This window comes from Brienomyrus brachyistius, chromosome 10 (genome assembly GCF_023856365.1).
Source record: "Brienomyrus brachyistius isolate T26 chromosome 10, BBRACH_0.4, whole genome shotgun sequence".
Taxonomy (NCBI): Eukaryota; Metazoa; Chordata; class Actinopteri; order Osteoglossiformes; family Mormyridae; genus Brienomyrus; species Brienomyrus brachyistius.
This window is the reverse complement of record NC_064542.1, coordinates 10433993-10458752: the sequence shown is the minus strand read 5'-3', so window position 1 is coordinate 10458752 and position 24760 is coordinate 10433993. Positions and strand designations below refer to the sequence as shown.

The following is a 24760-nucleotide window of genomic DNA, read 5'->3' as shown; positions in this document are numbered from 1 at the left end:
GTGTAATATGCAGTATAGTATAACATAATTGATTGGCTGTTTGCATGCAGCTTCATGTCATTCATAATAGACAATGTTGTATCTCCGTAAGACATCAGCAACTTACTCCTCCAGTTACAGCAGGTTCATTCACTGACAGATTCTGCTAATTATAAGTGCAGTTTAAGTTAATCCATTTCTCGAGGTCATTAAGTGGCTGTTTAATTGGGATCACACATAGCGACTGTACCTCAACAATGGGTCACAATAACTAAAGCATCTTCTGCCACCATCTCCACCCACACACTCACCCTCACCCTCTGTATTTACCTCCACATCTTTTTCTCTTTCAAACCACCTTTCCCTGAATGTTTATTCCATTTGACACGGTTGTCTGCTACTTTAGGTTTAATTTCTCTTTGTAAATAATTGTGAGGATTTGGATGGCTCTGTTTTAAAAGCTTCTTTGCCAGACTTGCTTATTTCAATTTCAAACTGACAAAACGGAGACCAAAGGCAGACCTTTCCTAAGGACTCAGCATAAATTAATTTGTTCCAGTTCCGGTTAATTAACAGTATGCAAACTTCACTCGTTCTGAATGCTGGAAATTGCTGTTTATTGGCCTCCAATGAGATACGGGGCAGGAATCTCTGTTAGCAATTCCAAAGGTGCTTGTTCCTGTCTGAATTTCTCTTTTCTTGTAAGCTGCAGTAGTACTGACCCTTTTTAGAAGTGAAAAGTGGAACTAATTCTACCCCATGGTCCGAAACCGACCCCAATTCCTTGTGCCTTGTTTTTTTCTCATAGGGCCGCCTTCCGCATCCAGAAAGCATTCAGTATTTCTCAAAAGCTGTAAGAAAAATACAGTATTTTTCAAAAGCTGTTTAATAAACTTCCTCTGTGACTGTCTAATCTTAGTGGGTGGGGAGGGTTGTTGCTGGTGGTGAGCAGAGTCCAGATTGCAGGTGAGATGCAGCACGGCCACCCCAGGTCCACCGATCCTGATGCTCCGTTCTTGGCTCTGAGGAGATCCCAGCAGAGCAATGGTCTCATATCGGCAAAGAAACTGTGATGCTCTGTATTCTCTGCAGCCCTCCTGTTCTCTTGTCTTGCTCCTGACCACTGGGTAGTTATTAAAAATGTGTACTATGGCAGAAGAAAGACTTTGTGGCAGATTAATGTCGCGTTTCAAGACAAGCTGCCCTGTGACATTCTCTCTCGGAATGCTGAGGTGTGTGACAGAGAGTTGGATAGCAGGCGGCCGGAAAGCAAAATCACACTTAACAGCTGTCATCCTCAAAAAATATAATTATTTTTATTGTAATTCAAATGCTTGTTCTTCTATAAAACATTATGTCAGACCTCATACAACGTAAGTTAAGGCTTTCTTTTAATGCATGTTCTACTATGCTGTCATCGGAATATTGTCCATATAGAGGCGTAACCAATTTGAAACTTGTAATAGATAAATCAATTGGAGCTCATGATATATTAGAACAATTCAATCCAGACCTAATGTAACTGATTGTATATGTTTTATTAAAATGATATTCCATTATTAGTACTTGTTGACTTAGCCTTGTTGACTTAACTGCGGACATCAGTAAGCAAGGCTATCTTGCTTTGACAGGGACTGCTTTCAGCCGTTGGAGGTCACAGTGGAGTGACATCAGCAAGCAGTTCTAGTCCTACAAGATACCACAGAACTGTTCATGTTCTATTCTCCACTGCCATCCATCCAGAGTGAAGGTACTTCCTCTCTGCATTTTATTCTGGACTTAAAATCCTGGCCCAGTTTTCCAAGTCTAATGGGAAATCCACTCCCTCACTGCTATACCAGGAGCTCATATGTGTGCACAAGTATGTGTGCACATTCTGCTACTGAATCGTAAATTTCCTAAATGCCGTGCAAAGGCTGACGCCCACCAGGGGGCACTCTGCAGCTATGAATGATGATCAAACATGCAGCCACATACGTGCCCCTTATTGCTTTCTCAGAAAGAACAGCAATTACATGCGTTCTGGGTTTGCCACGATGCCACGTTTCACAAAACGGTCGTTTGCTACCTTTCTCTTAATAACCTTCAGCTGTTCTCCTGGGCACCATCAAAGGAGTCCCTGCTGATGTGACGCTTTTAAAAATTGCATTCATCCCCCTCCAGAAGATCTTCATTTTAAAGGTCATTACAATGAGCCTGACTGCGAGAAGGTACATGTTGACTTAATTAGGAAATGAGTAACATTTGAAGTAAAGATGACCCATGGTATCAATGAGGAGTTGTACTGTGTGGAAGGGTTTGGGGTGCTTGTGGGGTCCAGTATTTGACATTCAGGATGACTGTCTTTTTCATCCTGCTGATTTAAATCACAGTTGTGTGTGCATGCGTGCAATTGCTGTTATACTCAGTGCTTAATGAAGAAAAAAAAAATCATTAGTGAATTAAACTAGAAAGGAGATCTAAGTGAGTTTTAGAGTGCTCGTCAGTAATATGTAAGAAAATTAAATGTGACTTAAGAGCATTTTCCTTGCTGTTTTCATTAGATTTGAGGTCGCCATTTCAGGGAGGCATCATTGCCCCGGTTCCCCATGATTGCTGGTTCAGGCTTGGCCTGTCTGGTCTGAGTCTGAATGTTGTTGCTGTGTGTGTGTGTCTGTGTGTGTTGTTTCCTGATGCAGTTTGAATGAAACCTCAGATCTGAACCGTTTGTGTTCAGGTTCTCTGTGACGCCTCAAATCCTGCATTTGTCCCATCACTCGTTACTGATAAGTAGCCACAGAAAATGGATGGGCAGGTTTTCCTCTCGGTATTAATTGTACCATGATACAGGCGCAAGTGGCTGGATAAATGACACCCTGCATGCAACAACGAATGTGAAACATCTGTGGTTTGTCTGGTAAACGGCCCCCGTGATGAGCCAGGCAGGCAGAGAAGAACAACGCGGATGAAGGCAAGACTGTCAAGTCCTCAAAACAAGCATTTTCATTCCGCGCTTCAACTTCTGACGTACCCTGTATTTATGCCTGGTTTCGGGGCGAAAATGTTGGAGCTTGTCAGAGGAAAGAAAGCGGTGATAAACAGAGAGGAAAATAGAGAATTAACGCAGAGGAGGCGGCCTGGACAGCCACTAAAGACAGAGGGAATCAGGGCAATGATGAGACAGCGAGGAAGTGAATTCTAGAGAGAAAAGGAGAAGAGTTATGACAAGACGAAGAGGACTGATTCAAAACAAAATGGTGAACAAAACACTCTAAAAGGAAAGAGGGGGTGCTGCGAGGGAGGCTGGGGGAGACGCACACACACACACATGCACCCACAACGAGCAGACTGGCACACCGACAGAGGGAGGGGGAGAGAGAGAGAGCAGTCATTCCAGTAGCCTTTCATCTGCCTTCAAAAGACGGTGGAATAGCAGCAGAGGGAGATGGTATGAGTGACAGAGTGAAGAGAGGCAGTGGGGAGAGAGACTAGCGAGGAAGTCCAAGAAAAAAGCGAGAGGACCAGCCTTGGAGATCCCAGGTCCCCCCCACCCCTCATCGCCCCCCACCCTACTCCGGAGAACGCCAGAATACAACGAGCGGATAAAAGAAAGCAGGAGTGTGTCAGAAAGACAGAGACTTTTGAATGTGCGTGGATACTACATGGAGGACGAGAGGGACGTCTGAGTCCACAACGGGAGACGGAGACGGAAGGAGATAGAGGGAGAGGAGGACATTTCCAGGTCTGTCTTATCAAACTGCAGTTTCCTGAGGAAGAAGAGACCACAGCATGAAAGCGAGAAGTTCGAAGTAGGATGAGAATCAGGAAGACTGAAGGGGAACTCCTTCAATGTGTTAATTTTCAGATGCCGTTTTTTAAAAAAAGAGACGTAGGGTTCAATATATCTGTCAGGAAACCACAGTCAGAACAAAAACAGGAATTCATTTTCCTCCAAAGCATATGGTCCCTTCCTCCCGTCTTCATCCGTCGTTTACACCGTGTTTACAAAAGTGACAGATCAGGCAGTGGATGGAAGCGACTGCAGGAGAGAAAGTGAGAGGGGGAGAGAGAGAAAAAAAGAAGAGGAGAAATGTTCTGGATGGTGTTAAATGCTATTTGAAGAGAGTGTAAAGCGCTTCACTGGCTTAGCCTGGCAAAGATACAGGTACATTTATATTAACATTAACTCTGTAATACAATAATCATATATTGTTAGCTTCATCTCACGCAGAGCTGTGAAACAATGTAGGTATTAGCCAATAAGTTATTTGACATTGTAAAGCATTAACATATTATTATTCTTGTTATTATTATTGTATCTGCAGCTATGTATAACAAAAGTGAAAAATCTTTAAACTCCCAGAATAATGAAAAAGTGATTTCAAGCTAATGGCGTGTCTAAAATAATTATGAATGAATATTACTCATGTGATTACTATTGATTTTCCTTATGGATCTGTGCTATAATAATGCAGCACCATTGTTTAGCAATAATTTTCCTGATTTTTTAATTTTATTTTACTTTTAATCATAATCTGTGTTCTGACAGGCGACTTTAATGGTGAAAATTTTCATTCAGTCAAACACAAAGTTTCTGCAATTTTTATTTAATATATTGAAACGCATAATTTTATGCCAAAAATCAGTTTTGCCTATCACTCTTATTTAGCTGTTTATGAGAAAGAAACGCAACTTTACCAAATGATAACCCGAGCGGGGGAAATGCGGAGTGAGACGAAGTGACTGTGATGCGTAGAGACGGAGAAAGTTGAGAACGGAAAGGCGAGAAAAGGCGATAAAAAAGAAAAGCAAACAAGAAGAGCATCCTCATATAAACACTCTGAAAAGCGACGAAGTGCGTGACACGGCGGGTGAAAAAGCCAGACAGACAGCCGCCACACGCGTTTGCGAAGGAACGGGCGTCAAGAGGAAGACGCAGACAGCCGCGAAAGGACGAGAACCCATCACTACTCTTTCGTTTCTCTTTGTCCTTCTGCAAGTCGAGGAGTGGTAAAGAGACAGAAACGCAAGGAAGAGCATAAAGCGAGCGGAGGGAGGAGGCGCGCCGGGGGGGGCGAGAGCAACACCGCCGCCCGGGGGAGCGGCAGCGCGTTGCCATGGCGTTCACCTTCGCCGCTTTCTGCTACATGCTCACGCTGGTGCTCTGCGCTGCTCTCATCTTCATCGTCATCTGGCACGTGAGTGCTGCTCTCGTTCGGCCCCCGACCCGCATGCACGCGGGTGTACTTACCTGCACGCGTACGTACACGTACACGTATGCACCCACAGGTACGTATACCTTTACACGCTCTCCCTTTGTGGAGAGCCATAACCTCGTTTGGCAGGTGTTTAAAGTTGTTATTTAAATGAGACTTTCGTTTGATTGTGTGGAGAGAAAATCACACATTTCCAACTGGGTATTTCACTAAGATATTGACCAGGTGTCTAAAGATTCCTAAAGATATGTATAAATGTATAAATACAGAAAAGGGTCTAAAAATGATAAAGCTTGAAGTCATTACATGTTTTATCTATTGTATTACCATGAAAAGCACAAAAAAAAATTCATTTCCATTTTTAAGCAGATACTTTTGTCCAAAGCAGCATACAACTGAGGCAAATAGCAAATTACAACATGCATACTGTCAAGGAGTCAACTAGGATTAAGCGCAGCTAGGCTCAGCTTTCAGTGAATGTTCCGGTACAAGTGTGTTATACTGATTGCATGGGGAGAAAGTGATGGCGAGTAAAAAGGTCCCGAGGTCAGTTGTGGAAGAGGATGTAACAGCGTCTTGAACACAATGTGAAGCATCTCCTGGCCACTTTCTATTCTTTGAGCATCGGTCCTAATGCCAGGACGATGAACATGGTGAGACACTTAAAACCAGAAACTCAGGCATTTCAGAAGTACAATTTCTGCTGTGGTAATACTGTATTGATGGGTCACAAATACTTAGCAATAAATTCAGTTACTACTGAAGTGTAAATCATGAACAAATATAGTCGCTACTTGAGATAAAAGATGTGTCACGATTCATTAATGATGAACAAACATGAGATCAGTATTTCACTTGTCATTCATGGATTTTTTTCTTCAGTAGTTCCTTCGGTGATTCACAAAGGTTTACAGAAATAACAGATATAGTAACAAATATAGTAACCACTTGAGATACAGCATGCATCGTTATTCATTAATGATAAATTATCACAAGATCAGTATGTAACTAAGACTTAGTTTGTGGTTAATTAATACTTAAGTAATAGTATAATACTATGTTATTTGTGCCCCGACTAAACTGTTACCTATGCTCTTTAATAGCAGACTAAAATCACCTCGTAAAACAAGAGAGCTCCCTCAGTGAAATGGCAGCAGGGTGCAAAGAAATTAATAACAAAATGAGTAATGGAATTTAATAAGCGCCATGGTGACGGACTGACGCAATGCTGTGTGTCAGTGAAGCATAAAGAGGTTTCAAGGCATTTTAAGACGGGGTCTTGGCAAAGTGAAGCAGACAGGCTGCAAATCTAAGTTCACATCATCAGCATATGAGCAATGATGAAGTGGGTGGTTTTGTCAATGTATTTTACCCAACGATAATGAAAGTAAGACTTAGGACTTGTATGGGACTATATGATTAGTATAATCAATTCATTGATTGATATTCAACACAAACATAAGGTGACTGCCTTAGGCAGCTGCACATTCCTTATACTGGAATAGGTTTTAAACTATATTAATGGCTTTTAATGACTCAGACTCCATTGACGCTGTAAGGTCTTGGAACATCAGACAATTTTTCTGTGTTTTTTTAAGCATAAATAGCATGCATGAAGCTTGTGTGCTCTTAAAAAGATACCCCTGCATGGAAATAGTCACAGTTTGCAAGCTAATAACTCACAGAATACTTTCTGCAAGCAGCTGAACAATGCAGGAATATCTGCACAGTCATTATTAGGCACCATGAGTTTGTGTGAACATGATAACTCAGCCTAATCAAGAGATAAACATAATGGTTCCTCCACTGTGAAGCTCTTGTGCAGTAGGACTGCGTGATCGCTTCATAGTTACCATGGCGCCTGCTTATGTGCTCCTCTGGTCACTATGGCAACCGCATCTGTTTACACCATGAGAGTGATGGAGAAAGAGAGCAGAAGTACACAGTAAAGTGATGCGAGTGAAAGAGGAGCATGTAAAAGAAATGGACAGATTTGTAATAACGCGTAGCCCTGTGAAACCGAATTTCAGAAACCTGTGGGGAGATTTGCTATTTATGGAATGAAAAAGTCGTGTATTGCATGAGATCCATCCAATCCTTCTCTTCTTGGAGTGGCCATATTTCACCATTGTGCTGTCATTTATAAGTTATTTATTGCTTTTTTTCTTAAAGAAATGGATTTCAATCATTATGGCACTCTGAAAACAGACGAAACTTTTAATTATGGTGGTACTAAGTGAGATAAACAAATGTACACAAAAGTCAAGTAAGGATTCTTCGCCAGAATAACTGCCAGGGCAAAGATGGTGGTAGCATTAGCACCGCTCTGACAGCCGGTCATGAGCAATGCGAGACCGTGGGGCGGTGCTTCCTAACAGGAGACTTCCAGAGGGACGTTCTTTGGTGTCTCCGTGCCAGTGGTGCCCTGGCATGTGATTGCGGCAAAGAGCAGAACTGGCTGATTAAATCAGCACAAAACTGTCGTCGTCTTAAATCCAGGACAGGCAGCATCAGAACAATGCAGTGTTAGAAGTGAAAAACATTAGTCATCCACAATTTTACCTAAGTGAGAAAAACAAAAGCTGCACACTGTCAGGAAGATATTAACCGTGATACACCAGCCCTTCTGCATTATCATTCTGGAAATATATGACTTTGTAGTAATGGAATTAGCTTAACCCCCAAGGGGGTTGGCATGCCTGCCTGCCTTCGCGCTACCTACTTCACATAGGGTGAACCGTTTGATTAATTCCTTGTATCAGTGAACTGCAGGGCTGCTCCTTCTCTTTCTGTAGATTATTGCCTTTGACGATCTCCGGCAAGACTTCAAGAATCCCATCGACCAGAGCAACCCCACCAGAGCAGTAAGGCTATTGTCCTTTCACCCCGGTCCTCATTAGCACTGTTCTGTATTGTCTGCTTGAAGGGCGCGCGCCAACCAAATCACTGGAAATCAGATTATTGGAACATAAGTTACATTTCATTAGCACAGGTGTACCCGTGGGCACGGGTTTTGAAGCTATAAATAGATGTCACATCTAAATCAGTAGCATCTGTTATTATTTAGCCCGAGGCAAATTAATTCAAAGCTACATGGAGTGATACAAGGTATTCACCGCAAACTATCAGAATCAGAGCTGACATTCATTAGCATACAGGATTCAAAATTATTATTGAAACTTTATTACAAAGATTATGGCGATGCATTTTTATGTTACTTTAAAAAAAAAAAATCTAATTAGTTACAATTTGTTTTTCAACCGTAGTTGTTTTATCTAGCCACTAACTAATATGACAGTTGTACTGAAAATACTCCTTCTTTAAATATACTATTGTCTCATAGAGTTCATTTAATAGAATGCTTTTATAATGATTACCATAAAAAAGAGAATTTTACATGCTAAATGACTGGATAACATTAACAATATCTACTGAAGAGATGTGATCATTAAGTACTGTTTAGTTCTCAAAACTCTTAGCTTATCCTTTGCTTCTTTATTTAGAGGGAAAGGATAAAGAATGTTGAACGAATCTGTAACCTGCTACGAACTGTAAGTTATTCTTTTGTTTGTTTGGATCGCATTGCTTACCTGTGTGAGAACACAATGTGTGTATGTGTGTGTGTGTGTGTGTGTGTGTGTGTGGGGAGGGGAGTTGTGTAACAAGAAACCAATAGATTTCAGGTATGAGGAGCTTACCCAGCAACCTGCAGGAGCTGGGGGGAGGGGTGAAGGTCTGACTGGCCTTCTATCAGAATCTATTTTGAGAGCTGTGACAGATTGATTCACATTCCTTCTGCACCTGTGTTCGGCCTCCGAAAGGAGCCGATTCTTCCCCAGTCCCGTGGTTTTTGGGTCTGGCTGCGGGTTTTTGCAGTGCAGTAAAAGCGCTACAACCCAACAATAATCACAGTGAATGGCCCATCTGTAGTCTTTCTGTTGTATACACTGGGGCTGCTTTGGCAACAGACTGAGGCCACTTACAGCTAAGTGGCGGAGGGTGAGAGACAAAGTGGAAGAGAAATAATCAGACTATGGGGGGGGGGGGGGGAGAGAGAGAGAGAGAAAGAGAAATATTACATCTGTGCCCAGTCAAAGGTCTGGTCTTTAAATGTTTTTTTTTTGTATTTTACAAAATTATCGCATGGTGTTCTGTGTCTGAACATTCTTTAATGTGCCGGAAAGGCAGTGTGTCTGACAGTGGCTGTATGATATTAACCTGCCTGTATGGGACATACATGAACGTAATCAAGTGACCTTTGTATGTGTGGTGCTTCTTTGTGTATGGTCAGTACTGTGCAAAAGTCTTGTGCAGTCAAAGAAAATGTTTAGGGCTATTTATCTCGGTAGCAAGTGTCCATTTGCTCAGAAAAAAACTATTTAAAATTAGAAGATATGGAAATGAACAGTACTACACTAAAAAAATTAACAAAATTGATTCAGTTCTCCAAATATTTACTGATATCTTGCTGGATGGCGAAATGAACACCGCTTCAGTTCCCAAGCCTCTCCTCAGGGGCACCTCAGTCATTCCACGAATTCATTAAATTTCACCACTGGCTCAATTAATTAAGTAACTTAATTAGTTAAATAATTTGATGAGGTTTTGTTTAGCCCAACAAGGTGGGGTAGTGATCAAGTGAAAGAATAAATTGGTCTTTTGGATGGTTTCTGCAAATACTGGGCTGACTGAAGGAGAGGTTTTGTTATGGCTGTACAATTCACTTCAATTCAATTGTATTTGTATAGCGCATTTTCACAGCATTACATTGTCTCTAAGCGCTTCTCATTATCCCTGCCAAAGCCCCCAGTGAGCAAGCCAGGGGCAACGGTGGCAAGGAAAAAACTCCCTAGATGCAAGCTGACATAACTTGACAGACATTATATCATAGATTTACGTCAAAATGGAGACGATTTAAACATCATTTTTTTTGACTGCATACGGCCTTTGCACAGTGCTCTGTGTAGTCCTCACATTGCAGGTGGCATAACAGTAACGTTTTGCCTGTAGCTGGTGGTCCCTGAGTACTGCATCCATGGGCTCTTCTGCCTGATGTTCATGTGTGCAGCAGAGTGGGTGACCCTGGGCCTCAACATCCCCCTGCTTTTCTACCACCTGTGGAGGTACTCTGTCCTGCAGAATACACACTGCACTCAGCACCACACGCCAGTGCAATCAACTGACTGTAACATTTTTGTTACACGACATCCAGCTGCCTCCTCACTGCTTATCCTGATTGGGTAAACCCTGTGTGGGATGTCAGTTCATGCCCTCTCGACCATGCAGGTGTGCATTATGGGAAATGTTTGAGGAAACAGGAGTCCACAGAGGAAATGGAAAGAATGTGCAAACATCAAGACTGGAGCAAACTGGATCTGTGAAAAAAAATATAAATGTCTTTCATTTATAGATAAATCAGTAAATATCAATTTACATTTATAAACATAAATACCAGTGCAACAGAAAATACAAAATGATGATGATGATGTTATTATTGGTGCTGTTGTTGATGAGGATGCTGTTATTGATGATGATGATGAATCTCGCTGCTGTTGATGATGATGCTGATGAGGAAGCTGTTGCCAATGATGGTGATGATGCTGTTGTTGATGATGATGCTGATGATGCAGTTGACAATGATGGTGATAATGCTGTTGTTGATGATGATGCTGATGATGATGCTGTTGACAATGATGTTGATGATGATGTTGATGATGATGATGATGGCTGACGCACCCATCTGAGATGCATTATGCTGACCCTGTCCCTGCCCTGCCGTAGGTATTTCCACCGGCCCGCTGATGGCTCAGAGGTCATGTACGACCCAGTGAGCATCATGAATGCAGACATCCTGAATTACTGCCAGAAGGAGTCCTGGTGCAAGTTGGGATTCTACCTGCTCTCCTTCTTCTATTACCTGTACAGGTCAGTGGGAGCCTGTGGTATTATCAACACTATCTTCACTGTGCTTCACTCATTATTATGAACTTACAATATATGTAAGAAAGGGGGAACCAGCTCCATATTAATGCCTATGGGTTTAAAATGTGATGTCATAACACTTCCTGTAGGTGTAATTTTACCTTAGTGTATTTGCTGATGTACTTATATATCAATGTGGATCCCATTCATATAGTATCCCATCAGAAAATGCTGGACCTTAAAGCTCTAAATATGGTTTATAACATTTAATACAGAAGCATAATTAGAGCATTTTTTTGGGAAATATGGCATGGATTCATCCATAGTTCGGCAAAGACACACTGCTACCACTGTTAGATTAGCAAATAAAAATACACAAGTTAAATAAACAAGGTTCGCACAGCCAGTGCTGTCATATGTGCGTGGGAAATATGGGAAATCAGAAGTAAATGGAAGAAGTTCCTGCCACAGTTATACTCCCAAAAGATGGTTATTTATTCTCAGAGAAAAATAATATTGAGCAGGATTATTACCATGTGCCCAATAACATAGATATAGTATTGGTCTAGGAGACCAAGACATAGGAAATATAACAAGAAAATATCATTTAAATAGTTCAGGTAAACATGCTACTGTTTTCAAAGATAATATGAACCACATAGAGCAAATACATAACTATTGTGCTAATTTTCTAATACGATTTCCTGTCTCCTTCTGTCTATGTGTGATTTTCTTTCAGCATGGTATACACCTTGGTGAGCTTCTAACCTGGGAAGACAAAGGCGGCGATCCAGAGAGCGTCTTACCCATTGCTCTCCTTTCCACTACACCTCATCACTCCATCCCAGGACGCCACGTAGCTCACTCTCCTCTCCTCGGCCGCTGGGCGGGGAGAGTGTTTACCAAGCAAAACAGCCGGGGGGGGGGGGGGGGGGCACATTTCTGACGAGGGCCGAACAAATAAATGCAGGCGGAACTTTTCCAAGCACAGAGACGTCGCCACTGTGAAAACTGAAAGCAGGGAGGAGGCCATGATGTGGAGAGGAAGGAGAGGAAGATCCCAGAGTTTGAGTCAGGATTGTGGAAAGCGATCGAGGAAAGCAGCCAGCGCAAAGCGAGGCCAGATAACAGGCCACCGGTGTAAAACGGCAGCGAGAATAATCAAAGCAAACAATAACTGGGAAAGCACATCCACGTTCCTCCGCACTGACGACAGATGGCGGCGACAGCCGGGGCTGGCGGCTCAGACTGACGACGGTGGAAATTCGGCCTCTCAAATTCCCAGGACACCAGAGAACACGAGGAAAAACATTGAAGTGGCTTTGGGATGAATCCAGCGATACAGAATGATAACATTCTAATTAATGCATTAATAAGCATCGCTGCTTTGTTCAGCAGCCTCTTCTGTACACTAAAAAATGTTTTCTAATTCTCTAAATGCGTTGAGCCTTCAGTGGATGAAAATTACATTAGGCACCGTCCTGTTCCAGAAATCCTAACAGCTTTCACACACATCGCGTTTTCAATGGGCAAGACAAATCTAATAATTGTGCTGCGGATTGGCCCAGCGGACCCTGGGGCCTCCCATGGAGTGAGGGGTGGTGAGTGGTGGGGTTTGGGGGGGGGATGGGGGTGAGGGCATAACCACTAGTCATTGTCCACTCAGGTCCTCATCACCACTTTGTACCAGTACTTACGTTCTCCTCACTCCATCAAGTGCTTCTTGGAATGGGAGGGAAATCCCACCTATTGCCAGGACCTCTTTGCTAACTGGTGTTCCTGATACCTCTGGGCGATGTTTACAGTGGGCAGCTCTGCATCCAGTGACTTACAGTACTCCTCACAGGAATGTAGGGTGGTGTGCAGCCGTGCGGACATATAGAGGACAGGACGGTGCAGTACGCTTGTTCCGAACTGCACTGTCGCCTCCTGCCGACTTGAATGTATAAGCCATGCGATGGGAACGGGCTATCACTTCTTTACTGTGGAAAATACCGGATTCTAAGGAAACCTATAGTGGGGCCAAACTCTGAAACCAGAACCGGACGAAATTTCCAAGGCCCACACCAATGAACTTTTAACTGACCTATTTAAAAAGCCATGCAGACTGAATCTCTGAAACACGATGACAAAGCAAGACAATAACAGCCATCTGGAAGTGAGGCTTGGCGATCGTCTTTGCAGGTGCAGCTGTCACGGGCTAGCAGAGCCTTCCAGACTGGTTCATTTTGCACAGCGTGATATATACACTTGTAGCTCATTGGCTTTGTTTAGTTTTTCATGCCTTACTCAATAATTAGTTGACACAGTGAACATCTCGCACAACTGCAATTTTTAGAGAACTGAACATGCACCATAGTGATATTACAAGAAATGATACTTAATTAATTCACAGCATAAAAATACAGTTCTATGGCTTTCTACTTCACTTTTAGATTATGTACAGATGTTAGCAGTTTAACAATCACTGTTTTACTATTCTCAAGCAATTTAGATCACATGTTGTAAATAACAGTTACACAGTCGTTAATGTACTATCGAAAACAGATGAGTAGACTGTGTGATTTTGTGAGAGTATCCATAAGTCTGTACACAGTGTTTACCATGGTGGTGTGTGCCTTGGCCTTCCGTCCACAGTGAAGCAGACGAGGCACTGCTTCTTCACGGGCAGCAGGCCAGGCTGTGACAGAATGGCAGGTCGTCTCTGTATGGGAGCTGCTCGTCCAGACAGCAGTTACGCCGTTAAGATGGTGGGCTGCATAGAAACAGCCCCTCCTGACCTTTCTCAGTCCCAGATGTCCGCTTTTAATACTATTCCAATTTCATCTTTGACGCTATTCCAAAGCTGGGAGGAAGAGCCCTCCTGCTAGGATGATGAAATGAAAATCGTTTGTTTGCCAGAAGACGATGACGGCCTTGCTACGCTTCAAAATCAGAAACGCGGCTGTTCTCTGTGTAGATATTTCAGATGAAGTGTTCAGAGTCCCGAGGGTTATTCCAATGGTGGCGCGGAAAATGTATTAACGGGATTAAGAGGCGTGTCATTTACATTTCAGGAGGCAAATTAAACAATTCACGTGCAAAGAGGTTGCCTCTACAGTCAAGTTTAGTAACACTCAAGATACTATTCCGTTTCAATAACACTTAGACTGTGCTTATAGTTATAATTGATGACAGAATAGATGACATACGTGTAACAATTAAATATTTTAGTGTAATGCAGCCGAATGTATGACTGAAAGTACGTTCAAGGTATTTTTCATTTTTTTTAATAAAGCTTATCAAAGCATTCACTGCTTAATGCACAGAATGGGCAGAAGGGGAGACGTTCAGATTGTTAGTATAATGGTGCCAGTTTCCTTTTTTTTCCGTTAGCAGAAACCATGGTAACGTTTCTTGAATCTTTCTAGTGTTTTAGGCACGAACCAAATGTTTTCTATTAACATCGTGGGCCACTTGTGTATGACTGTACTTTGTTGTGCATTCCTGGACAACGCACGTCAGTCAAGGACAATCAGAGAAGCACAAAAGGTGGGGGGGGGGGGGGCGCAGAACCTCATGTCACTTTGCTAAAGTAGAAGACTCTTTGTAACGGTCTTTTCTATCAAATAATACAAGTCACTATATGCTACTGTTGTTGTTATCAGTTTGTATTTTGAACTGATAGGATATTGTAACGCAATAGGAACCACTGTAATGTATACAGAAGTCATTCATAAGCCTTGATATTATAATAAAATAGCAAATAGGCAACTCTGGGCTGCAGTGTCTCAATATGTTGTGTGTGTACTTTAAAAATGACGATGATGATGCGATGGTGTGATTAATATGGGGGCATGGGATTAATAGCCCCCACCCCACAAACAGGCTCTGTGTTTGTGTCTTAATGCTCAGGGACATGAACCCAGTTCAGAGGCCCCCACTCTATCACTCATTTAATAAAAAACACACACACATCCCACCAAAAAATTTCCGTGATTTCAAATTTCAAAAAAACCGTGATTGTGAAAAAATAGACAAATCAAAAGCAGCTCTGGAACCTAAAATCAACAGTGACACAATAATGACATCAACACCGACTCTGGGTGACATTATTGTTTCCAGGAATTTCCTTCCGGGTTTCTGCTGAGCTGTGGAGTAACATAAGAACATAAGAAATTTACAAACGAGAGGAGGCCATTTGGCCCATCAAGCTCATTTGGGGAGAACTTAACTAATAGCTCAGAGTTGTTAAAATCTTATCTAGCTCTGATTTAAAAAACCCAGGGTATTAGCTTGCACTACACTTGCACGCTGTGTGTAGAAGTGCTTTCTCAAATCCATTTTAAATTGTTCTCCCGCTAATTTCCACCTATGGCCATGAGTTCTAGTATTTAAACTAATATTGAAGCAGCCATTTAGCTGAACAGCATCCAGACCTGTTAAAATCTTATACACCTGGATCATGTCCCCCCTTAGTCTCCTTTGCTTGAGGCTAAACAGAGGGAGCTCAGCTAACCTCTCCTCATAAGACATTCCTCCAAGACCTGGAATCATTCTCGTAGCCCTATGTTGCACCTTTTCCAAGGCAGCAATGTCCTTTTTAAGGTATGGTGACCAATATTCTAGATGGGGTCTTAACAAGGAATTATATAATCGTAGCATCACATCCCTTGACTTAAACTCCACACACCTAGAGATGTAACCCAACATCCTATTGGCCTTTTTCATTGCTTCCCCACACTGGCAAGAGTGGGACATGGAAGCATCAACATACATACCAAGATCTTTCTCGTAATCAGCTACCTTTATTTCAGTGGAACCCATAAAATATCGGTACTTTATATTTCTGCTCCCTGCATGGATTACCTTACATTTATCTACGTTAAATTTCATCTGCCAGGTATCAGCCCAGTCACCAATCCCAGCCCAGTTAGCCTATCCTGGAAGCTATAGGCACGAGGCAGGGAACAACCCAGGACGGGGGGCCAGACCATCACAGCACTCAACAAATGGGAGAGAAATGTCCTAGAAAAGCAATATTGTGCATCTGAAAGCACAAAACCTATGTCATCTTAATATATAGTAGCTGCAGTGTAATATAGGTTAATTGGGCCAATTGACATACACATAATTTGGTAAGACATACAATATAAAGAGCAAATCATTGGTCAATGGCCAATTCCAATTGCAAAACACTATTCAATAACTCATATAAGGCATCATTTGATGCCATGTGATTGAATGCAGAAAGAATAATATTTGTCATTCCAAAATATGAAAAGCATTTTCTACAAATGTAATCAATGAAGTCAAGCAATGACCTTATATCAGATGAATCCTGCAGCTTTTTCAAATGATTGTAAATGTTCTTTTACATGGACGTTCAATATATAAAGCATGAATATAAATGACCTAAACCTGACCTGAATCTGAATATCCATCCATCCATCCATCTAGAACAGCATTAATGTAAGCATAGGGGCAAAGATACCCTGGACAGGACGCCCGTCGTATCAGATACCTACAGCATCAAAACTGACTGCCAAGGCTAACACACATGGCATTGATTTAATCAGCACTAAATTACACTCTATTTAACAAAAGGCAACATTGAAAAATATCACATATCTAGAAGCTGAACTCGTGCTCTGTTATTCCCCAGTTTAAAAAGGTGACATTCCTCAACACTTACAGAATAAGGTAAAAAGGTGTTCCAAAATTCCTATAATGGTAAATTAATAAACCATTATTACTTGTGTATCTCAGACTTACAGCTGCATGTACAGCAGACAAATGTGTCAATGAAAAGGTCAGGGTTTTTTATCGTAAATATGCTTTAAAAGAGTTTACATTCAAAATAAGTGATTCCTGTAACCCAGGTAAGTCCAGTGAATCCATCCATCCATTTTCCTAACTGCTTATCCTACTGGGTCACGGGGGGTCCGGAGCCTATCCCAGAAGCAATGGGCACGAGGCAGGAAACAACCCAGGATGGGGGGCCAGCCCATCGCAGGGCACACTCACACACCATTCACTCTCACACGCACACCTACGGGCAATTTTAGCAACTCCAATTAGCCTCAGCATGTTTTTGGACTGTGGGGGGAAACCGGAGTACCCGGAGGAAACCCCACGACGACATGGGAAGAACATGCAAACTCCACACACATGTGACCCAGGCGGAGGTCCAATGAACTGGAATAGGAAATCCTTTAGAGGTTAGAAAAGACAATGCAATACAGAGTGTGATATAGAGGGGTATAGTGTGTGCTCAGAACCAGCCCCTCAGTGAGGTCTGCCAGAGTGCTCCAATATTTGCCCAAAAGGATTAATCCACCAGCACACTGAAAACATAATCCATGCAATGACTGAATAAGTAGCAAAGATCAATTCTCATAAACTCTGGAGCAAACAAGACAGTAAATATTTCAACTACATGCTCACGCAATTGGAACATTTAAGTGTTGACCTTGCACTTTTCAAATGTTGTTAATTTTTTTTCCTCGTTCAAACAGCTTTAGGATGCTGCTTGTTCTCTGCAGCATTGCTGAAACTATGGCAACACCAGTGGAGAAATCTTAGAATTTTGGTGGCAAAAGCAAAAGAGAGAGGGAGAAAGAGAGAGAGAGAGATTCTGTCATTCTTTATGGTCACCATGGTAACCAGAGCATGTTAGGCTCCTATTCATTGAACACTCTTTCAAATCGTAATATCATCCAAATATACTCAGTAGTATTTTTTCACTGTAATTTTAAAATATTTTGTCCAGAGTAATTTTAAATACAAATGAATCATTAAATTGTATTTTTAAAATAACAATGAAAAACACATTCAGCGCATATACCTCCCTTCTCGACACAAACAGTACACAAATAATGACCATTTCCACACTCCATCATCACAATCATAATATGATAATCAATAGTATGTATTATTTGCCACTGAACAGCCCCACAGCCCCTGAGCTCTGTCAAGGCTGTTGCGCTGTCCTCTCCTCTCTGCCCCTTTACAAGTTCTCCCTCCGCACTTTTCTTTTTTCTATTGCTCCCCTGCTTTTGAATCCCCTTTCTCTCACATACTCTTACTTCACAAAGAGGAGTTGCCATGGAAACTGGTTAAAAATGTATATTTTTTTGCTAAAAGCAAAAAAAACAAAAAAACAAAAAAACAAAAGTCACTCAGTCACAAACCTAATTGTTTTTTAACAATCAAAATGTGCGACCTCCCTCCTCGGTTACATTGATGCCTAAATGATGGATATTAACTGCACACTTCACCTTACTTGTTCACACTAGTTGCCATGGGATACTGCCATTGTATCCTCCAGAACTGTAAGAGAATTTGGTACATGCTGCAATAACTTTTGGGACAATGAATTTAGCTGAAAACGTCTGCATTGTGCAATATACTGCGGTTGAATCGTTTTATAGTACATCAGGGCCATCAGGGGGGAAATTATCTGTGTAGTTGGATATTTTGGAGGTATTTTGGCAGTGAAATCGTTCATTTTTATATGAGTCATAAAAGCACACTAAGAGGTTAAGGGCATATATATCTATGTCAGGCATAAGTGTGTGTGTGTGTGTGTTTTGAACTGTGGATGAGAGCATTTGTACCAGCCAGGAAGACACATAGTCATAGATGCATACACACATTACACAGGCAGTCAGACCGCCGCAGACAGCGCTGATGCATACACACATTACACAGGCAGTCAGACCGCCGCAGACAGCGCTGATGCATACACACATTACACAGGCAGTCAGACCGCCGCAGACAGCGCTGATGCATACATGCACGCAGACACACACACACTGACAGGCCAGCCTGTGAGACAGCAGGAATGGGGGTGTCAAGAGACCCAAAGTGAGATGTAGCCATCCTGTGCTGTTAAGACACTGTCCATGTCAGATCTTCATGTACATAGATGATAAGGGGAAAAATAAGGTGAAGTGAGGAGGTTAGGGGTTCACATGGGGTGGGGGGCATGTGACCAGGAGGTTAGGGATGGGGTGAGGTACTTCTCTTATACCTGTTAGATTTGGGGGAGTGACCAGCAGGTTAGGGGTTAATATGGGGGGGGGGGCACTGCTGCTATAAGTATTAGACCAATATTTTACTAAGTTTAATTATTTAGTTTCTCTAACATGTGCCAATGAATGCTAAGACTCACTAGGAGGAGGTGGACTGTCTGACAAAAACAGGGAAAGAGGATGAAATGAAGGCCATATGTGGGGCAGCGAACTCTGCATGGCTGCCTGTCACCATAATACCCACATCCCCCGTCATACCTGACTTTTATTACACACATCATAATGATCGCGATATTTCAAACTAAGACATCCGACTCTTGGAGTGGCTGAGCTGTTGGCATCCCCCCTCTGCTGTGTGTGTGTGTGTAAGTGGGGGGCAATTTCCTCCCTGAGTCCTGAGACGTACAATTAAGCTAATTGTTTTTCCCATATTGCCGCAAATATGTGTGTGGGCCCTGTGATGGACTGGCGTTCTATCCAGGTTGTGCATGTGCTCTGCTTCCCAGGATCAGCACCAGGCTACCCAGGAACCCTGTCCGAGATCATCTACTGGATGCTCGATAGATGATGAACATCTAAACCTTTAGCTGTCCAAAATGATGGCCCAGGTTAGATGTTAGGGTTACACTGCATTTAAACTCGTCAACACCTCCAGGATAAATAATGAACCCTTTGCTTTAGATTTTAGATTCAAGATCTTCATTGTCCACTGGAATGCTTACCCATTCAGCCACATTGTCATCTATGGACATCAAGAGGTTCTCATCCACAGTTTTTCTGAATTACTTGTCATATTGTAGTATTAGTTGCAGGCAGAATCACATGCTAGAGCAGGAAGTAGCTATGGGGACTTCAATTGGATGCCGGATTTCATCTGGGGTTAACAAAATAATGGGGAGGGATGGAGCTCATTCTGACGCAGCAGAAAGAACATAGAGGAAAATAAACCAGGCTTCAGGTTCTAGATCAGGAATCAGTGTCTGGATGTATTCAGATCAGAAAAAATAGAAGCCAATTTAATATCACCTGCAATAAGGCACAAAGAAGAGTCCTCATATGACATCACCTGCGCCCCAGGACATCACACACCTCTCATGCATTTTACCTTGTGCAGTGCAGGACATTCTCATTTGTTTTCTGCACAGAATTCATGTAGGTGTTGTCTTGTTGCTAACTGGCTAGAAGCTTAGTAGCTTCTGATTTGTAACCACAGCTTGGTCACTTTACATAGCAGATGCCATTTTAAATATAGTTACTGTGTCTAAGATGCACATTATACAATAGGTACCTATACCTAACCTGCCACTTCATTTCTATATGTTTATGGAGCTGTTTCATGCCCTGTGATGGACTGACATCCAGTTCAGGGTGACTCTCTGACATGTGCCCCCTCCAGCAACCCCTCCACCCTCAAAAAAATGAACTGTATGCTGGGTAACACAGCTGGAACACAGATAAGGCTGGTTTGTAACAAACACCACTATTCTGCCCCAGAGTTAAGCATTTTCATTTTCATCAAAGATACAGCACCAATAAAAAGTCTGGACACACAAAAACGGGGCCCATTTTTAAGACTCTAAAATTTGAGAAAAGTTTGAGATGTTGAACGTGTCTCTTGGTCGTTGCAATATTTGATATGTATAACTTCATCGTCTCAAGGTTTTTCGCTATAAGGTTACTGACACAGCTAAAATAGAGACAAAGAAATTAAAAGCAGATGTGTCCTGACTTTTGACTGGCCCTGCACTGACTGAAGGTGACACAGGACACAATCCTTGCTAAAATGTGCAGTTTGCCCTGCTATTGCAATTGGCTCCTCTCTATCATCCCCATGTTTGAGAAACATGAGGAAGCACAGGCGAAGGCACCAATCGTGAGGAAACACAGGCGAAGGCACCAATCGTGAGGAAACACAGGCGAAGGCACCAATCGTGAGGAAGCACAGGCGAAGGCACCAATCGTGAGGAAGCACAGGCGAAGGCACCAATCGTGAGGAAACACAGGCGAAGGCACCAATCGTGAGGAAACACAGGCGAAGGCACCAATCGTGAGGAAGCACAGGTGAAGGCACCAATCGTGAGGAAGCACAGGCGAAGGCACCAATCGTGAGGAAACACAGGCGAAGGCACCAATCGTGAGGAAACACAGGCGAAGGCACCAATCGTGAGGAAGTACAGGCGAAGGCACCAATCGTGAGGAAACACAGGCGAAGGCACCAATCGTGAGGAAGCACAGGCGAAGGCACCAATCGTGAGAAAACACAGGCGAAGGCACCAATCGTGAGGAAACACCAGCGAAGGCACCAATCGTGAGGAAACACAGGCGAAGGCTCCAATCGTGAGGAAGCACAGGTGAAGGTACCAATCGTGAGGAAACACAGGCGAAGGCACCAATCGTGAGGAAGTACAGGCGAAGGCACCAATCGTGAGGAAGCACAGGCGAAGGCACCAATCGTGAGGAAACACAGGCAAAGGCACCAATCGTGAGGAAACACAGGTGAAGGCTCCAATCGTGAGGAAGCACAGGCGAAGGCACCAATCGTGAGGAAACACAGGCGAAGGCACCAATCGTGAGGAAACACAGGCGAAGGCACCAATCGTGAGGAAGTACAGGCGAAGGCACCAATCGTGAGGAAGCACAGGCGAAGGCATCAGTCGTGAGGAAACACAGGCGAAGGCTCCAATCATTTCCAAAAGCAATTGGCTCCATAACTCATTTACACTAAACGGCTGCTAATATTTGGACTCCCCATCCCATGGGCTGCATGGACAGATTTATACCCCAATAATGCAAATTCTACAATATTGACATGGCCTATCAGTAATGAAAGGTCAGTTTAGGAATTGATATTTCGGTTCTGTAATAAACTGGACATTGCATTGCGCTCCACGCACTGATGGGAAATGCCACTGTGTCAGACAGGATTCCAAACCATTGACCTGGGACCTTGGACCTGCAAAACTAATTAAACTCATATATTTTAAAAGACCCCATTAAAGGCCTGTAGTTTCTTCCTTAATTTCCCTAAAGGAGGTTCCTTCCCTACTACTGGCTGGTGATGCCACCTTCCCATGCCCTTATGAGTCTGAGACACTCCCCATAGACCCTGCTGTCATTTTTGTCCTAAATCCCATTACAACTATCGCTGCCTCCACCCTTCTAGTACCCTTGCAGCCTGACCAGTGACATTCTTATCATAAAAAGCTGGTGGGTTAAATCAAAGCCATTTACTGACTGGTTCATCAGCTGATTACATGACTTAGATGGAGACTCATGCTTTGGCGATGGTGTGAAAGTTTACCGAATAAACAAGAATTCTAAGATTGGAAAAGCACTGCCAAGAAGCAGGAATGTGTAGAGAAACAGGAGTGAGGGAACCAGGAGAATCTGAATCATTCATGAGGACTTTTGAGGAGTATGATAAATTTACTAGGCGCTATGAACTCGATCACCAGCAGAGAGGCGGAGGGGAAACTGAGAAGGAGAAGGTAAGACTGGCGAAATATGGTGTGATGGGCAAGGAAGCAATGCAGCCAAAGGCGATCTGCATATACTCTAAATGCACACTTTTGGTTATTTTTCAGCCGTGTTCCGTATGGAGCGAAAACACAAAAATACACAGCACGCCCTCGCGAACACCAGATCACAGTCAACAGGCACAGAGGCACTTTTCGACGAGATGGGGGGGGGGGGGGTGGTGTATGTACAGGAGAATCTCTCCAGACACTGGGCCACGAAAAAGACTGCAAGACACTGAGTAATCGCTTTGCAAATAATTTCTCAGAATGAGTCACTGCTTCATTATTTCGGTCTACCTATATACCGCTGCCATCAGTCTTACATTATTACATAACCTCTTACATGTTATCTTTAATCTATATGGAGCAGCTGTCACATTTTTTCCATAAAAAGCTTCAGAAGTTTGTCTAGAAGTAACAGTACAAGTGCTGACATAGGAAACTGAATTTAGACAGACTGGATGTATTTTTATTTTTGAGGAAATACCTGACGGAAAGGAACAGACGGAATCTGACTCATAAAGTCTTGTTAAGGTACATGAAACAGGCAAAAATGTGAACCCTGCAGTGAAAGATGTGGGGGTTAAGAGGCAGAGAGGAGATGTAAGAAAGGGAAAAAGTAAAGGCAGGAAAAATGTTACAGAGAGTACAGGGGCAGGCAGGGGAACAACAGGTGGCCGTGAACAGGAGAAAGAAATGGCTGCAAAAGACACATTTCCAATGAAAATGCATCAATATGCTCAGTTGTAGTTTTATTTCATGAAAAAAATAATACAGAAAAATACACTTAGGAATCACATCTCTTGCTGCTTGCGGCAGCTTGAGGTTGCGACGCGTTACACAGCAAGAACAAAATGACCAATCTTGAGGCAATATTACCCTAACTGGTGTCTAAGCATCCCTTATATGTCAGCCACAAGCAATCAAAATATCAGCCAAAATCCCATTGCCAGCTCTTAATTCATGCGACCTATGCGATCTGTCTCGTGCACAGAAAGCCATCAGACCGGTGGACCACACACAGTGCCCTTGCGTCGTCAAGGCAGACCTGGAAGCGATGCTTCGCAAAACTAAAGGGTAACACACATACAGCAGGTCTCATCACATACTGGATCACAGACTCCGAAAACCACAAGCAAGCAATTCCCCCAGGCGTAACACTTGTGGGGTACACAAAAGGCGTCCAATAGCCCCATACACATACACTGCTGTACACTCGCTTGCACAATGCTTTCAGGAAACAGTTGTCATGGCAACAGGGACAAGTGTTACCGTAGCAATCAGACAGCACAAGAGAGAGAGCGAAAGGGAGACAGGGAGAGGTGTTGGTATGACTAACATTGTCCTATTGGCTATCGACAAAAGAGGGAAAAATGCAGTCTATTAGCCTTGGGTCACAATATTAGCATTACCATCTAATATCTTGCATCTTTTCGGATAAGACGGGCAAGATAGTGAGTAATACTACTGCTTCAGACTTCCAGAAAGTGGGGTTTGAATCCCTGCCCTGTAGTTCGCATGCGTTGCTATTTTCCAAAAATACAAAGACATTAGCTTAGACACACTGATGTCTCTAAAATGCCCACAGTACATGTGTATCGGGATCGGCATCCCATCCAGGGTACCTTCTGCCCCAATACTGCCTTGCACAGGCTCCAAGTGTGTGGAATGTATAAGTTCTTCCCTTGCTGTCGTGTAATTTCCTCTAGGTTCCCCGAATTCCTCCTGCAGTCCAAAAAAAAAAAAAAACAAGCCTTAGGTCAATTGGAGGTGCCACATTGTCCGTAGGTGCCAATGTGTGTGTGTGTGTGTGAATAGTGTATGAGTGTGTCCTGCAATGGGTTGGCCCCCCATCCTGGGTTATGCCTTGCGGCTGTATCTCCGGATGGACCCACACATCCCTGTAGAGAACAAGTGATATAGAGAATGAATGAATGAATTACATTACTATTAACATCCATATAGGACTCCTCTCAGGTGTTACACAAGTCGTGTATATTCTACGAATCTCTCACCTAAAAAACAACATATCGAGCATGCAGTTTAATAATTGCTGGTTAGACAGGAGACATGGTGAATTGGAGACACTCGCTATGTTCCCATGGCAGCCGAATGTTGTCATTAAAATGCC

At 42.8% G+C, this 24760-nt stretch overlaps 1 protein-coding gene across 2 annotated transcripts; it reads left to right on the top strand.

Moving 5' to 3' along the window:
- The first annotated feature begins 1753 nt into the window (after positions 1-1753).
- Positions 1754-12023, top strand: LOC125751118 (protein cornichon homolog 2-like). Of its 2 annotated transcripts, none has more exons than XM_049029677.1 (7): positions 1754-4123; positions 4959-5156; positions 7970-8038; positions 8678-8725; positions 10185-10297; positions 10956-11099; positions 11836-12023. In XM_049029677.1, the coding sequence occupies exons 2-7, from the start codon at positions 5076-5078 to the stop codon at positions 11861-11863; spliced, it is 483 nt and encodes a 160-aa protein (XP_048885634.1). In that variant the 5' UTR covers positions 1754-4123; positions 4959-5075; the 3' UTR covers positions 11864-12023. The 2 variants fall into 2 exon arrangements, with proteins under 2 accessions (XP_048885634.1, XP_048885635.1); XM_049029678.1 differs by having other exon boundaries at positions 4628-5156.
- Positions 12024-24760: the final 12737 nt, after the last annotated feature.